This window comes from Cucurbita pepo, chromosome 1 (genome assembly GCF_057944985.1).
Source record: "Cucurbita pepo subsp. pepo isolate OVF chromosome 1, ASM5794498v1, whole genome shotgun sequence".
Lineage (NCBI taxonomy): Eukaryota > Viridiplantae > Streptophyta > Magnoliopsida > Cucurbitales > Cucurbitaceae > Cucurbita > Cucurbita pepo.
In genome coordinates, this window is record NC_141798.1 from 10,426,584 (window position 1) to 10,443,700 (window position 17,117).

General features: G+C 35.0%; 2 protein-coding genes across 5 annotated transcripts; both read right to left on the reverse strand.

Annotated features, from left to right (window-relative positions):
* Positions 1-957: 957 nt before the first annotated feature.
* Positions 958-2,481, reverse strand: LOC111778128 (NADPH-dependent pterin aldehyde reductase). Its single transcript, XM_087128935.1, has 5 exons — positions 2,208-2,481; positions 2,062-2,131; positions 1,783-1,976; positions 1,511-1,683; positions 958-1,199 (listed from the first exon to the last, which is right to left on the reverse strand). Exons 1-5 carry the CDS (start codon positions 2,397-2,399, stop codon positions 1,100-1,102), a joined length of 729 nt encoding a protein of 242 aa, XP_086985061.1. The 5' UTR covers positions 2,400-2,481; the 3' UTR covers positions 958-1,099.
* Positions 2,482-3,433: 952 nt separating this feature from the next.
* ABC1 (ABC transporter 1) lies at positions 3,434-16,637 on the reverse strand. 4 transcript variants are annotated; one of them, XM_023674680.2, is made up of 9 exons: positions 16,455-16,634; positions 15,600-16,237; positions 15,177-15,402; positions 14,649-14,801; positions 13,669-13,827; positions 10,059-10,218; positions 9,197-9,306; positions 5,999-6,115; positions 3,434-4,025 (listed from the first exon to the last, which is right to left on the reverse strand). In XM_023674680.2, exons 2-9 carry the CDS (start codon positions 16,133-16,135, stop codon positions 3,660-3,662), a joined length of 1,827 nt encoding a protein of 608 aa, XP_023530448.2. In that variant the 5' UTR covers positions 16,136-16,237; positions 16,455-16,634; the 3' UTR covers positions 3,434-3,659. The 4 variants fall into 4 exon arrangements, with proteins under 4 accessions (XP_023530448.2, XP_023530440.2, XP_086981446.1 ...); XM_023674672.2 differs by having other exon boundaries at positions 16,450-16,634; XM_087125320.1 differs by lacking the exon at positions 5,999-6,115 and having other exon boundaries at positions 16,450-16,637.
* Positions 16,638-17,117: the final 480 nt, after the last annotated feature.

Consider the following 17,117-nt stretch of genomic DNA (forward strand, 5'->3'; position numbering starts at 1 on the left):
TATGATAAAATGATATGATATAAAGAAAATCGTTAGAGGGGTTGTTATACATGATAATGAAAGGAAAAATGTTGGGATCTCATACATCATTGTGTGTTCATGCATCGAGGGATGCCCCTTCTCCTTTTACGATGATACGGACGTGTACGTTATGAAGAAGAAAAACGATCATTATGTTTACCATAATGTTGCTACGATGGCCGCTATGCCTAATGGGTGTTTGGCATCAACAACTATCAGAGAATGCTCACCTGACAAGAAAGGGGCCTAGGAGGTGTGCGAATCTACTAGTGGGTTCATAGTCACACGTGTGGACCGTGTGTAGAATAGTAAATAAATATCCAATTACGCGCTTAGGATAGTCCTCGTAGAAATATAGACTGATATAATAGATTTCACTCATGATTGTATGTGCTTGCATCTAACCCCGATAGGTGGTCACTTTCTTATAATACTAAGTCATGTGCTACTCTTATTTTTCCAAGTAAAGGCAAGACTCCCCTTTCCGACTAACGGTGGCATCACAACCTAGGAGACCGTGGCACATGCATAGGGTAGTTTGCAATTTGAATTTAGTAGACTATAGGTTAGTCCATGTCAGTTTGCATTTCCTTTTAGTAGCATCTAGGTGAGTATTAGGTCATTTTTACTTTATATTATTTTATTTAAAAGCGTTTTAGATGACATGTAAGACCAAGATTATGTTTTTATGATAAAGTTTTAAGTGAAGTATTTCCGCATAAAATGTCTATGATATATATACAATAGTGATCTTAGACCAAGTAGAAATCTAGGATTGTTACATTGATTGTTCCATAATCATGTTGATTCTAAACTTGAAAATTCTAGAAGGTTCATTGAAATCTCTATGCCAAAGAAGATAAACATAAAAATTTGCACATTGTTTCATTATATGTTGATGACTTAATTTTACTACAAATCATAAAGTTGTTGATATGTGATGAATTTAAAGATTTCATAAAAATGGAATTTGATATACAAATACTTGCAATAACACAAATGGAAACTACATTATTAGCGTTATTCGCTTCAAAATTTTACAATATTTTAAAGATTAAATTTATAAATAAAGAGAAAATTATTCAAGATTGGGCAAAGTGCCTGGATCTTCAACGGCCAGAGATGCTCCATTGTCTAGTGGAGTAAGATTAAGAATCATGGTTGCTGCTTTGGAAGCCCTTCAATAACAATAAAATCAAATCAAATATATGAATGCGTTCGACGCTTAAAAAAACTTGAATTTGTGAGTCAAAACTCGATAAGTAGAATTGAAAAGTTAAGTGCTGTTAAGTGCTTAAGGTTTCTTTGTTTCGAGAAAAGCTTCCTCCCCTCAAATTGTTCTTTTTGCTTGTTTTATTTATTTCGACATATTTCGATCATGTGACATATCTAACCGTGTAACCTGTTTCTAGATTTAGTTCCTTTGGTCGAACTTATATGGGAAATAAAAAAAAAGAAGTAAATTTAGTGATTAATATTAATTTCTTACCAATGTTGAGGGGATTGATATTGTGGAGCAAAATGACCAAGACAAGAGACCAACATATCAGTATATATAATGCCCGGATCTAAGCTCACAATTGCCACTCCCTCTGGGACTTCTTTTGCCACCGCTTTGCTTACTCCTTCAACCGCCCATTTTGATGCACAATATGGTGAACACTTCAAAATAGAACCAAACCAAATAAATACCATCATCCACTCAAAAACTAATAATAATAATAAATAAATAAATAAATAAATAAATAAATAAATAAATACCAGTGCATGTGCAGTTCTCCCCGAAATAGAAGACATGTTGATGATAATCCCTTGCTTCTTAGAAATCATAAGAGGAATGAAATGGCGCATAATATTCGCTATTCCTTTCACGTTGGTATCAATCACATTATCAAATTCTTGCGCATCCACTTCCCATATTTTACAATTTCTATTGATCAAAGCTGCATTATTCACTGCCAACCATATCCACAAATCATTAAGCTATTTGTTTTTTATTCATTCAAGACTAGAAATTGAAACAAAAAGGAAGGGGAATACCGATGATATTTGGAACAAATTCCTTTTCTACAATGCCTCTTGCAAATTCTTCAACTTTGGTGTTGGATCTCTGCAAAATTCTACAAGTTTTATGAATAACCCAAAAGGCGAGATTTAAAAAAAAAAAAGAAAAAGTATTTACAAACCACGTCAAGGTTGAAGAGGAAATGGTTTGTGGAAGATAGCTTAGCAAGCTCCAATTGAAGGGAATCAAGTTGAGTTTGATTGCGTGAGCAGCCAATAATGGTATGCCCACGATTGGCTAGCTCCAACGCCAAAGCTCTTCCTAACCCTTTGCTAACGCCAGTTATCAACACCTTTCTAGGAGTGGTGGCCATTTTAGTTTTGGGTTTTGGGTTTCTTAGAGACAATTTTACAGAATGATGAGAGTTTGAATGTTTAGGAGATAGAGTTTGGTTGGTGTCCAAAGATGTTCAAAAAGCAGAGGTTGAGGTTTTTTTTCTTTTTTTTCTCTTTCGTACGGTCCCTATACAATTGGTAAATATGGTCCCAGGATTTTATTGTTATGTAGCTTGAATTTGGAATGGCTGAAAATGGTGCCACTTTCTCATCAATGGATGCTGCCAACTAATAGCTTTATTTGTAGGTAACTTGTGACCAATGTAGTTTTCTTTTGATAAACTAAATTTGATCAGATAATTTAGAAGTTATGTATGATTATGTTTATGTTAAGTGTGTATGTTGAAATAAAGTAGTCTTAGAATAAGGTATTTTTATTATAATATCATTTTTTTTATAAGAAATCTTATAGTCATTTAATAAGATTGAAATAGTGTTGATAACTCTAGTTATATTAACTGAGCATCACAATTTTAGGTATCATTTCGATGAGGCATTTGCATTTCTTCTTTTCGGTGATTATGATGTTTATCCACAATAGAGAGAAAGAGACACGAAAATTTATGTAAGAGGCCCATTATCGTTTTTGGTAGTTGCTTTTATATCAATCTCTTAGTTAATTTAAGTAAGAGGTCCATTTATTGTTCTTGAAAGAGAGTGGTAGTTACTTTCAAGAGACTGGTAATTGCTTTTATATTAATCTCTTAGTTTTAATTTGAATCCCCTACTACATATACACATTCGTCACTAATTTTGATGTCTAATAACATCAACACACAAAGATGTTGATGCAAAGATGCAGTACCAATAGTCTCTCTTTTTGTCCCACCGAATAAAGGTTGAATCCTTGTTTTCGACTACTTTTACCCGAGGAGGCAGATGAAAAGCCCCTTTATCTCTCCTTATCGATGGCTATCTAAAAACGTTCATCAACAATTGCATAAATTAGATAGGTCTCTCGACTGAACAAATAAAGACATTTATATTTTGTCTCTCGAACATGAAAAAGTAATTTCATTCAAAAATTTTGAACTAAAATTTTATTAGTGGGTACGTATTGCAGCACTAGTCATTCACAACAAAATGTTTTATAAAATTAACAATTGGAAGTAATACTAAAGGTAAAGAAATGAATGGTTGAAAACTGTGGAAGTATAGAGACCAAATACGAGGATGTGGGGCAGGAAAAGGACAGGACAAATGGCTGCTGGAAATTCAAATGTTGGCCCTTCAAGATCTCAATTTTGGTCGTCGAAATGATAATTGTCGTAAACATTGAATAAGAGTTGCCTACAGGGCACAGCAGCGCCAAGCTTGATACAAGCCAAGAAAGCACCTGATAGTTTGCGGTGAAGGCTATAGGCTTCATCGGGTGGTGGGGTTAGCCTGTGCCGCAACATGGTTGCACCAAGGTTTGAAATACTATGAGTGATATTTGAAGCTCGAAAGTCATAGGCACCAGGCTTTGAGAATGGCAATCCCACAACAAAACCTGCTTGAACATGAGCATCCAACATCACCTCTGATTCCTCTCCTGTTAGAAATCCAAGTCTCCTTGACATTTCGATTACTGCATCTTTATCGCCATTTGCGCATGCAACAACCTAATTAAAAAATGCATCCAAAAAGAGTGTTTTAGGAACATATATAACATTAACTTCCAATACAATACAAGATGGATACAATTTCATCAATACAATTACAACTAAATTCTTAAACCTCTAGGTCCACTAGATATGCATAGCAAGAATTGGGCCAACCGCAAATAGATCTAAATGGATCCCTGCATACTCGAGATTTGTTTTGCGACTACATGGAACAGGTCCGAACGGATCTGGAATGGTGGATCTGAACAGCAATGACGATCATAGAAATCAACTGATAACAGCGATGAGCATGGGCAACAACGATGAATGTGGGAGTGAGATGAAGTTTGAAGTTGAGAGTTTGGAGATACAAGAGGGACGAAGAGAGCACGAGATATCAGAGATGGAGAGAGCTCGAGAGATAGAGATACGAAGGAGAGAGAAATTGAGACTAAAGTTTGAGAGACACTGAATAGAAATACGATGTAGGAAATCTCAAATATTTTCTAGGAAACACTGTTGCTTGGTCTCAAAAGGGTATAATTGTATCCCAAAGGAAGTATGTACTCGATCTTTCCAAAGAACCTGGTATGTTAGGATGCAAGCCAATAAAGTCTTCTACGGACTCACAAAAGAAACTTGGATTAAATCATGGGAGAACTCCGGTGGACAGGAGAGATATCAGCACCTTGTTAGGAATAAACATCTTATCTATCTTTCTCATACTCATCCAGATATTAGGTTTGTTGTCAGCAAAGTTAGTCTTATTATAAATAGTCTTAGTGAAAAACATATGGAAGTTGTACACCAAATCCTAGGCTATATGAATATGATTTCCAGAATAGAACAGTTTTTTGAGAAAACTGATAAGGGAAATATTGAGGTCTACTATGATGCAAATTGCACAGGAACATAACAAATCGAAAATTTACCTCAGGTTATTACTATTTTGTATGGTACTCTTGCAACAAGGAGAGGTAAAAAAATCAATCAGTGTTTGGCAGGAGTAGAATTCAAAGAACTTGCTCATGGTAAATGTAAATGCAGATGAATCAAGAGAGTCCAGTGAATTTGGGAAAAGTTGTTCATCACCGATACGGATGGTATGTGACAATCAAAATGTGCAAAGAATTCAGTTCATCATGATAAAACAAAACATGTTGAAATGGATGGATATTTCCTCTCCCAAAAAGTCAATAATGAAGTGGTTCGACGTAACTATGTGCCTATCAAACAACAAATTAACTAATATTCTTACCACGCCTTTACCTAGGTCTTCACTTTGAAGATTTGAATACCAATTTATAATTTTTTAGTATGTAAAACTCATTTTGGGGAAGGGTGTTGCAAATTAATGTCAAATTTAGGGCATTTTTTGTAATTAACAGATTAGGAAATTTCTCCTTTAATTATGTAATCTTTTAGACCCAAGGTTAAAAGGATTTAGTTAGGCTAGATTCTTTTCCCATTACAATTGACATTTTTCTCTTCTACTATTTTTTATCAACACAAACACATCCTAGCAGTAACAACAATTATCAATTATACTGAACGACTATTGACTGGGTAGTTTCTCTTTACTAGGCAAAAAATTGAAGTATACATTAATGGATGGTGAATATAAATATTGAATCTCAAATATCTGTAAGCCTCGTTGGAATTACTAGTCCTATAATTGCTCCAATAACTCCTCCAAGGAGTAGCTTGAACATTTCACAACTTAGCTAGATCCAGCCACCCATTAAATTATAGTGAAACCCTTCACTATCTAGATAAAATTGAACCCTAAATTCACAAATATGCCGAAGTAAACCGTGTACTTAACTAAACTTGCTGAAAATGTCCAACAAAAGATCTTGAAAACAAATGCTAATATCTCAAATTTGAAACAGAGATAATTTCGAAGGTTAAAAGTTCATAATATTGTGATGAAACTGTGTGTTAAAAAATCAGGTGTAAAATAGGTGAGCTGAACTCAGCATGAAAATTACCATTCTTAAGTAGTTGTCAACAAAATTTTTAGGATAATCTCGAGCTGCTCCGAAGTCGATCAGATTAATTATTTTTGAGGCTTCATCATACACAAAATTACTCCAATTGGGGTCCGTCTGATACATTCAGCAAATAGAATCAAATTAGGACGAGAAAAATAATTGACAGAAACTTCAGCTAAAAAAAACAGCATAAAACGTATGAAATATTTCCACAAGAAAAGACATAAAATGAGAAGGAAGCATTAAAATCATTAAGTAGAGATATTGCATTGTTCCTAAGCTTTATAGGAGCATACTCTGACCATATGCAGTTGTTAGGAGTATTAGTAGGATAAAATCAGAAATATTATTGTGATACTTGGACACAAAAGCCATTATGCAATAGATTGGTCAAGGAAAGGTAGTATAAATAGAGTGGGTTTCGATTCTGAATGTCCCTTAAGGAAATTAATTTCAAATGGGATCATTAATGACCCCTTGGTAGTAGAAATTTCTCAATCATATTCAGCCATTAGAAAGGATTTCTGAATAAAAACTTTTGGGATCTTAAAGGATTTATCCAAGGAATTAATTCTGGATGGGGGAGGAAGTAAGTGCCTCATTGGTATAAAACTAAACAGAGGATAGAAAATCCAGAAAGAAAATCAAGGAGAAGAAGCTGTATCTGTATATTCTGAAAAGAAGAAAATGGCGCATAGGTTTAAGAGAATCCAGAGACTCAATAAACCCTACACATGGCACGTGACTATTGGGTTTAGAGACCATTTACAGAAATAGTAAATAAAGATAAATGACAGGCTCAAAATCACTAAAGTTTACGAGCGTAGGCACATGAGAAAGAAAGTGGGAGGTGTAATGCAAAATTTTTGTGAGTGATGTAAACCCATTTACATTCTGTTATATTTTCTTAGTTAGAATGTGGGTTTGGGGGATAGGTGGCTGATATAGAAGCGAGTGTTGTTCTGTAGGGTATATGTTTGGCTGAGATTTTGTTGCGAGTCTCTGAGGAGAATTGGAAGAGACGGGAAGCTCTCAGACCTTCCCTTGATACATGTTAATTAATAAAATTTGGGCAAGCCTATCATTTTTGGTTAGAGCGGTGATTCTGGGGAATGGTGAGTAGGATGGAAAGTAGAATTGAAGACTTGGAGGAGAAGATGAACAATGTGGAATTGAAGCAATTGGAGAGACGAGCCAAAATAGACTCCCAATTTGCAGAAGCAGGAGAGAGACAAGCTCTAATAATAGAGAAGTTGGATGCCCAACTGATAGCATACATAACTTACTATCTCTAGGACTTATTTTATGCTAGTTTTGAGGAAATAATGAATTTCATGAGATTATTTTTATGAATGGTAGATCTCATGCATTTGGAGCAAATCGAGGGATTTGACTAAATATTGAGCAGATTGGGCATGATCTTTCACCTCTAAGATAACCAACCTATTTGTTCCCAAGAATATACAGGAGGCGCTAAATGATTTGAATTGGATGTAAGCAATTATGGGAGAGATGGAATACTCTTCAACAAAATTGCAAACGGGACATAAATTACCAAGGGATAAGAAAATAGTAGAATGCAAATAGGTATTCACTTTGAAGTGTAAAGTCGACGGTAGCATTGAAAGGTACCAAGCTAGACTTGTGGCTAAAGGATCCACACGAAACTACGGAATCACTTATCAAAAAATATTTGCTCCTGTTGCTAAAATTAAATCCATTAGAATTTTCTTTATTAACCGCTATCAATTTTGATTGGCTTCTTTATTAACCGCTATCAATTTTGATTGGCTTCTTTATCAACTTGATATTAAGAATGTTTTGATTGATTTCTTTATCAACTTGATATTAAGAATGTTTTTCTCAATGGAGATCTTGAAGATGTGTTTATTTTACTTACTGCCCGGTTTTCAGGTGAATCTTGGGGTTAACAAAGTATGCAAGTTAAAGAAAGCTTTATACAGCTTTATACGGCCTTAAACGGTCTCCTAGAGCAGGGTTCGAACATTTTGAAAATGCAGTGATCATGCTATGTTCTATGAACATAATGGAAATAACAGGATTGTTTTTATAGTATACGTAGATGATCTTATTTTTATAGGTAATGACGAGATAAGACTAACTAACTACCTTGAAGAAAGGACAAGCTAATAAATTCCAAATTAAGGACCTGGGAATTTTGAAGTATTTCTTAGGCATGGAATTTGCTAGGTCAAAAACTGACATCCTTGTCAATCGAAGTATATTATTGAGTCAGTTGAAGAGACTGGACAAAACAGTTGAAACTCCCATCGAGCCAAATTTAAAATTGCAAGCTATGAGAGAAAAAGAGGTAAAAGACAAGGAAAGGTAACAATGACTTGTGGAGAGACTCGTATACCTCTCTCACACACATCCGAACATTGCTTTTGTTGTTAGTATGGTAATTCAGTCCATGCATTCTTCTAGGCCAGCTCACTTTGAAGCAGTCTAGAGTCTAGAGTCATGAGATACTTGAAAGGTACTCCAATAATAGGCATACTATTTAAGAAGCATGGTCACATATTGAAGTTCTCACTGATGTTGGGTTGGGCAGGTAGCACTGCGGATAGAAGATTCACTTTTGATCATCTCTTTTGTAGGAAAGAATCTAGTTACTTGGCGAACCCAAAAAAAGTGTGGTGGCTAGAAGTAGTGCTGAAGCAGAGTTTAGGCGTTAGCCCATGGAATTTGTGAAGGTGTACGGATAGAAAGATTATTGGAATATTTGAAATTCTCTCAGACAACGCCCATGTGCATTTTTTGTGACAACAAGGCAGCAATTTCCATTGTCCACAATCTAGTCCTTCATGATAGAAGGAAATATCTCAAAGTTGATAAACACTTCATAAAGGAGAAGATTGATGTACGAGTAACACAGATTCCCTATCCTTCAACAACAAAGCAAATTGTTAATCTATTAACTAAGGGATTCTCGAAGTTACAATTCAACAAATTGATTGACAGGCTAGTATCTTCGAACCAGCTTCCAGGGAAGTGTGGGTTATTTCCTTTTGTGTTAATTAATTTCTTGTGTCTACTGTATTATTTGTAATGGGTGTTTTGTCTATTTAAAAACTCATTTATTCTTAAGACAGAAAATATAATATTCTCAGCGAACAACTAAAAAATATATTGCATTTCCGATCTCACAATAACATGTCTTTGAAAACTTGCCTGCATGAAGCGGAAAACAAATAATTCACGTAACGTGAGCTCCAGCAACTTTCTCCCAACATAATTACGAGTTTCCTGGTCTAACAATGCTACTTTATCAATCGGAATTCCTGTGGAAAACAATACACTAATTCGAAGTTAGAATATATATTTATAGAGAAAGGAAAAACCAAGAAAACTGATACAGAAATATACTGTGAAGGGATAACATCTAGAATGAAAAAGATGGTTCATCAACATAATATAATATAACAACAGATATTCCTTTGAAACTGGACAAAAGGTCTGACCAAAAAAATATAAATAGCATCAGAATCTTCATTTGATTAATTCAGCTCCTACCCACCACATGGAGAAATTACAACGTAAAGCCATATAGAGAAATTAATAAAAAAAAGTGATAGATTATTGTTCTCGTGATAATTCACGCATTTAGACAAAATATGTTTGGGGAATTGTTCTTAGCATTTCTTGCTAATATCTTGGGATAGTACATAGATGAAAAGAACATAACTTACAGTCAAGAGGGCAAAAATAATAATAATTATTATAATTAAATTAAATTTTAAAAAAGAAAAAACAGAGTCTGAAAACGAAGAGTCCTTTATCTATACCCCTCCGAGGGAAAAACCAGAATTTGTTCAACCTTAACAATGGCAAAAGGAAAATAACCACTTCGGTTGCACAATGAGAAAGGCAAAACTATGATGGTATGTTTAACATTATTCCATTCACAAGAATTATTTATATAGGCATAAACAAGACAAGATTAAAAAATCATAGCTAACAAATTAATTACATATATAGAAAAAAAAAATAGAACACATTTAAGCAAACAAGCAAGAAGAAGATATACGAGTACCAGAAATAAGTTCTGTAGTCAAAACTCTTTTGCTTGATAGATCATCCACAACCAATGGAACATAGAAACCTTCAGAGTTACATAACAGATCACGGAAACGTTTTTGATTTGTAGCCTCCAACACATAGTCACATTCACGGGATAACTCATCTTTTGCCACCTAATAGATAGTACCAACACTGACATCAACTCGCACTTTTATCTATAAAAGTTATTAGAAATAAGCATTACGGAAATAAATAGATACATTTGTTAATAATGAGGTATATTGCACCACCAACTAACACGAGGGCTTTAATGATATTGTTGTTGATTTTAAAATATAGAACAATGCTTCAAAAGTATTTGAGCCCAATAACTTCAGAGGAATAACACTATATATATATATATATATACATGTATGTATGTATGTATGTATAAGAAAAATATTGCCGCAACTGCAAATATGGTGCTGCAAACTACATCACGGAATGTTGTATGAGATAGGAAATTGCTTACTTGGATATGTTTTTTTTTTTTCCCATTCCATGATATGTTGTTTCGTCAGATGATAGAATTTTTAATCTTTCTGCTTAACTTGAAGTACTTTAAAAATATATACAAATATACAAGACTTCTCCAATTTTACATAAAGTTAAGGTAAAATTATGATCCGGTTTTTAGGTCATGATTATCAATATATCAGCAATCAAATTCATGTTTTTTTTTTTTTTTTTTTTTTTTTTTTTTTTTTTGATAAGAGACAATTTCATTGATCATTGAAATTTACGAAAGAGATGTATTATCCAAGGTGTTTACAAAAGACCTTCCCAGTTTACACGAGGGAGGTATAAATATAGGAAGTAAAAATATTAGACAATTTACACCAAGATATAGCTTGGTAAACAACATTGTCGAAAAGTTGTGTAGGTCTATGTCTTTTCTACTTATTCTCTAATTTTTTTTCTTTCCACATATTCTAAAAGAAAGCCATGATGAGGTTTTTCCATAGTAGAACTTTTGCATTCTTGAAAGGGTAGTACGTTAAGGCCATATCCAAAAGATTCTTTAACTTCCTAGGAAATGTGAAATGTCATCCGAATATATTGAGAATCGTTGTCCAAAAATTTTAAGTGTATGTGTATTGCATAAACAAGTGGCTTTGTGACGATTTCTTTCTTGCATAATGGACACCAATTTGGAGAAAGAGTGATGTAAGGCATTCTTTTTTTAAGATTTTAACTTGTGCTAATGGCTTTATGCACTATTTCCCAAAGGAAGAACTTCACCTTTTTAGGCTGATATCCTTTTCATGTTGTCTTTGCTAGCGTGGGATTTATTAATTCTACTTTTTTTTTCCCATGTCCATCATCAAGGATTTTGTAGAAAAGACCCCATCAGTGCTGGGGAGCCAAGTCAGTGAGTCTGCTTTGTTTGACAATACCACTGGGGCAAGGTCAAGGCTTAATTCGGCCCATTTCGTTACTTCATTATCTTTTAAATTCCTACCAAGCTTTAGGTCCCAAAATTTGTTGATAACATTCCAAGTTTCTTTGATCGTGGCTTTTTTGCTATGAAAGAGCTTGTACAGAAGTGGATACCTTAGAGCTAGCGTGGTGTTTTCAATCCATGGGTCGGTCCAATATGTATTTCCTCCATCGCCCACCTTATGGCAAGTTCGGTTGGTGATGAGGTTTTGATGTTTCATTATGTACTTCCAAGGCCCTTTTGTAGAAGATGGAGGGGTGATTTTTGTTTGATGTGGCGTATATTTAGCCATGATGAGGTTTTTCCATAGTAGGACTTTTGCATTCTTGAAAGGGTGGTACGTTAAAGCCATATCCAAAAAATCCTTTAACTCACTAGGAAATGTGAGATGTCATCCTAATATATTGAGAATCGTTGTCCAGAAATTTGGAGCGTATGTGCATTACATAAACAAGTGGCTTTGTGATTCATTTTCTTTCTGGCATAACGGACACCAATTTGGAGAAAGAGTGATGTAAGACATTCTTCTTTAAGATTTTAACTTGTGCTAATGGCTTTATGCACTATTTCCCAAAGGAAGAACTTCACCTTTTTAGCTTGTTATCCTTTTCATACTGTTTTTGCTAGCGTGGGATTTATTGCTTCTACTTTTTTTCCCATGTCCATCATCAAGGATTTTGTAAAAAAGACCCGTCAGCGCTGGGGAGTCAAGTCAGTGAGTCTGCTTTGTTTGACAATACCACAGGGGCAAGGTCAAGGCTTAATTCGACCCATTCCGTTGCTTCATTATCCTTTAAATTCCTACCAAGCTTCAGGTCCCAAAATTTGTTGACAACATTCTACGTTTCTTTGATCGTGGCTTTTTGTTATGAGAGAGCTTGTACAGAAGTGGATACCTCAAAGCTAACGTAGTGTTTTCAATCCATGGGTCGGTCCAATATGATGTACTTCCTCCATCACCCACCTTATTGCAAGTTCAGTTGGTGATGAGGTTTTGATGTTTCTTTATGTACTTCCAAGGCCCTTTTGTAGAAGATGGAGGGTTCCAAGGCCCTACTTCCAATCCATGGTTTCTTTAGCGTAGTGGGCTTCTTTTTCCCAAATGGAATTGCCATGATGCACGTGTAGTGTTCTTTCAGCCATGGTGCCAAGATTTGGATGGCTCTTGTCGGTGTGAGTATTGTTGGTATCGGGGTTTCCTCTTCTACCTCTGTTTCATTCTGCTTTTCCTGAAAAAGAGTACCAAGCTCTGTATCTGCAAGGATGATCTCTAGTAACGGGTGAGAGATGTTGGCCTTATATGCGGTGGGGGATGGTGGGATAGTGGAGAGGGGTAAGGGGCTAAATGCATATTCATCGTCTGATTCTTGCTCAATGCCAAGAGTGGAGAATTTTGTTCCTGGGTACTTAGTCCATAAGTCAACATTTATGATGAATCATTTATTTAAACATTGTGATACGAAATTAGATGGCTTAATCATGCCACAAAGACTTCATGGTGGATAACAAGAGTGTACCATACATGTTCAGATTTAGGGAGGTTTCGTTTTTTTTCAAATTATGAGTATTTTTTATAAGGTTTTAAGTTACAATTAGTTGGTGGTCATTATGGTATTGATGGGCATGAGAGTTACAATCTTTCCATTGACTATAGGTTACTTTAAGGTTTATTTTCAAGGCTATAAATAGTCATTTAGGTTGTTGTTTTAGTATGAAGATTTTGGATATGAAAATGAAACTTGCATATTATGCATCTTAAGTCAGGAGCTTGTTCCTTTGCATTTTTTTTGTGTTTAGATTTGCATGGTAGAGTAATTCAAGTAGTCTTGATCAAGCTATCTTGTAGAGTGATTCGAATCACGAGTTCATAAACGAGTTTTTTTTACTCTTGATCTTGATCATCAAGGTAATTTGTTCCAAAACTTTCCGTTAGGTTGATTCTTAATTGTTTGTGGGGTTCTTGGATAATTTAGATCTACATGTCTTGTTCTTAAAAAATGTTGTTAGATCAAATCCCGTTCCACAACACTTTAGTGCCAACCAAACAATAGAAGACAAATATATGAATAATTAGAGCTATAAAGAAAGAGTAACAAAGCTTACAAGCATGTTGAAAAAATCAACAAAGAGAACAATAAAATACCTTCATTGCTCTGTCAAGATAAAGTCCCTTCGGAATCAGATTAGTATAATCCAACAAGAGTTTCACATTATTGATATCACTCTCAATGCTGTCAGCAACTCCAGGGTACTGAATTTTCATTGCAACTTTCATACCATTCTTTAAAACAGCTCTATGCACCTGAATCGGATTTAGAAAGCATCCAACTAAGAATTCAAACAATCTTATCAAATAAGAAGATAAAGCTCAAGGACATCAGTAATGAATACGGAACAGGAATATCTAAACATAATTTAGAAAGAAATGGACTACATCACTTATGTTATCCTGGAATTCCTGAAAACAATAAATATAATGAAAAAATATCATCACGGAAGGAGTCTATTATGACATCTAAATATCGTAATAAAATCTGGAAGATAGAAATAGCTGCTAATAATTTATGCTCCATGACAGCAAGACTTTTTTCCTTTTTTTTTTTTTAGACTAGCCCCTTTCATAAATATCATGGTTGTCTACCATCACATAAAATGTATAAAAATCTATCTTATATTATACCATCACACAACGAGTAAGCATTCCATAAAAGAAAGGCTAAATTATAAAAAATGTCCTTGAACCTCGCCATTTGTTTCAAAATACCCTTAATCTCTCAAAAATTGTAATATTACCTTTGACCTTTCATAAACTACCTTTGGATTAGAAACCTTTAGAATTTCAAATGAAATTGGGACCTGCAATGATGTGGAGGTGACCTAGAATGATGTAGTGATCCAAATTTTTATTATAGGTCACTACCACATCATTTCAAGTCGAATTTTTATCTGATGTTCTGAAGTATTTTCACTCCAAGTGTAGTTTTGAAACTATTTATGAAAATTTTAGGGTATTATTGCAACTTTTGAAAGACTAGGAGTATTTTTAAACAAAAGACAAAGTTAAAAGAGGTGTGTTTTATAAATTAACCTCAAAAAAAAATGAATGGAGTAGTTGTGCAGCACCTGGCCAATACTTGCAGCAGCCATTGGTTCATAATCGAAACTAATCAACTTTGAGGACCAATCTTGACCTAGTTCAGCGTTCAATACTTTATTCAGCTGGCTCCTAGGCATTACATCTGCACCTTGGCGTACAATATCCAGAGCAGCCAGGATCTTTGGGGACAGAAAGATGATAGCAACATGTTTAATTTATGGATGGATATGCATGAGAATCTTGGATATTAAAAGAAAAATGATGCTGAAATTAGACAAAATTATAGTTGCCAAACAGATAACCATGTTCAATACTTAATGCCTGAACTGTAGACCCTTTAATCGTGCTACAGACCACACAAGCAAAATCAATGGTGAATGTGCATTTTGAGTGGCTGGAAGATAGGACAATACTAATTTTATTTTATTTTCTAAAACTAAATTTAAAAATAAATAAATAAAACATGATATCGAAGTAGGCTAGAAATTAACTACAACCATTTGATTTCATCAAGCCTGTACAAAAGAAACAACCGAAGAGATTAAATATAATACCGGAGCTGGGACGAGAGATTCATCTTGTATGCTCAACATCTGCCCAATTTTCAAAGCAGCTCCACGCATTCTACACAAAGCCAGAGCCAAACGTTCTGCATTCTTTTCGGATAGGAATGGGGAAAGGGCAGGAGGTTGGTTTGGCAAATTTTCTGGGCCAAAAACAAGCCTCTTGGCTGATTCCTGCAGCGTTCCCCAAGCGAGACTAGCTCCTAGTCCGGCAAACCTATGAGTGTGGTGATGATTGAGTTGTATGAGTTTAACACGAATTTTCCATTGTTGAACTACTCAAATAACAAATGAATTATTGACACTCCCTAGAGAGTTAATATATTGAGTAAATTTTGTAAATGATATCAAGAGGTTGGGAAGAACTAAACTTGCATAAAATGCAGTAGAATTTGGATAAGAGAAATAGCATACCCGACCGCTCTGGTAAAGGGAGTGGAGGGTACTCTTCTCTCCCGGGGCTTTCGTCGTTTGAAAGGTGGGGCTACTTCCACTTGCCCGCTCTGGGCTTCTCCTACTCGTGTTCCATTGAATGTAGTAGAAGAGGCATTGTTGGGTATGTCCCCGCATTGGGTTCCGATTGACGCTTTGTTCTCTTTGTCTTCATTTTCGGAAAGAGCTGAAACATCTGAAATGCTTGCCTGAGTGTGGCCAACCTCAAGATCGGAGACTGCTGGATTGTCAATATCATTCGCTTGAACTGGATGAGAAAAATAGGCGACAGAATCGTCTTTGAGGCGGCGATCTGCACTTGAAATTTGGCGAACTGTGCCTCTAGTGAGACCGGAAATGTCAGTGACAGAAACAACAAGCTTTTTGACAGGTATAGAAATAAGTGTTTCAAAGTTCCCAATTCTGGGGATTTCCAAGACATGAGAGCGTTTAAGCAGTTCCTTTGCGACTAACGAAACCCCATCGAGAAGCCTGCTAGCCTCTCTAGACGTACTCATCGGCCTTCTCTAAATTGTTCTTACAATCTCTAGGTTGTCTCCGTAACACGCATATTGTGTGGCATGGATCTGTGCATCTGGAGAAGATACAACTCCGCAAATCTGGCGATTGGAAAAAAAACAAGTAGGTAACCTCTGTTCTTGGAGGATTTAGAAAGGAAATTCGAATTCAAGTTGCGATTTCGTTAGAAGAACCAAAACATTTCGTTCCAAAAATGAAAAGAATGTATGAATGAATACATTGAAATTAAAATACTCGTAGTTTAATTGAAATAAAATTTGGAAACTAAAATTTCTAAGATCTTGCTTGTTACCTTACGTGTAGTTATTTCGTGTTTCTTCAAGAAAACATTGATTTCTGATGGAAAAAGAGAGAAAAATATATATAGTTCATGAGAATTATGAACTCTCGTATTTTTGTTTCAATTTCAATTGATGCATTTTATTCCAAAGATATGATCTTTGAAAATATTGGAACATGGGTTTTTTGTTCCTTCACCACGCCTAACACCATGTGGTCGTTTTTTTACCATAAATTCTTGTGGCTAATGCATTAGGGGAAAAAAAAAAAAATTAGGGTTTTCTTCGCACCAAAATTGGTGATAATAAATGCAAAAAAAAGAAAAAAAGAATGGTAGACGGACTTGGATTTACATGGAGTTCTTTTAATGTGTTGTCATGAATCCAATCCAATCCTTCTAGGTTCAATAGAGGTCGATATCTTCACTTCTTTTTTTTTTTTACCTTAAATTTGGATTCCATGATTGTTCCCGAAGATCATCGTTGTTTGAAGATCAATGATCACCATTTATTTTGTTGCTCGTTCCTTTGTCAATTCGTCTTCCATCTTGAGCCTCACCACTCATGTTCTTAGGGATAGTTTTATCTCATAATCATTGAATGTAATATGAGATCAATTGCCTTGAATCGCTAATAAACCCTCAATTAGACACACGAAGAAGAAATGGTCCAAGTCGGTTTG

Bases quoted from the DNA above. Each gene is read 5' to 3' on its own strand.
- LOC111778128 (XM_087128935.1), bottom strand. From the start codon at position 2,399: ATGGCCACCACTCCTAGAAAGGTGTTGATAACTGGCGTTAGCAAAGGG. The intron at 1,684-1,782 runs GTATTTATTTAT...TCTATTTTGAAG, and splicing joins GGAGAACTGCACATGCACTG to TGTTCACCATATTGTGCATC. The intron at 1,200-1,510 runs GTAAGAAATTAA...TTGTTATTGAAG, and splicing joins TATCAATCCCCTCAACATTG to GGCTTCCAAAGCAGCAACCA.
- ABC1 (XM_023674680.2), bottom strand. From the start codon at position 16,135: ATGAGTACGTCTAGAGAGGCTAGCAGGCTTCTCGATGGGGTTTCGTTA. The intron at 13,828-14,648 runs GTGCTGCACAAC...AATCCGATTCAG, and splicing joins CTGCTGCAAGTATTGGCCAG to GTGCATAGAGCTGTTTTAAA. The intron at 9,307-10,058 runs GTACTCGTATAT...TGTTTTCCACAG, and splicing joins GACTACAGAACTTATTTCTG to GAATTCCGATTGATAAAGTA.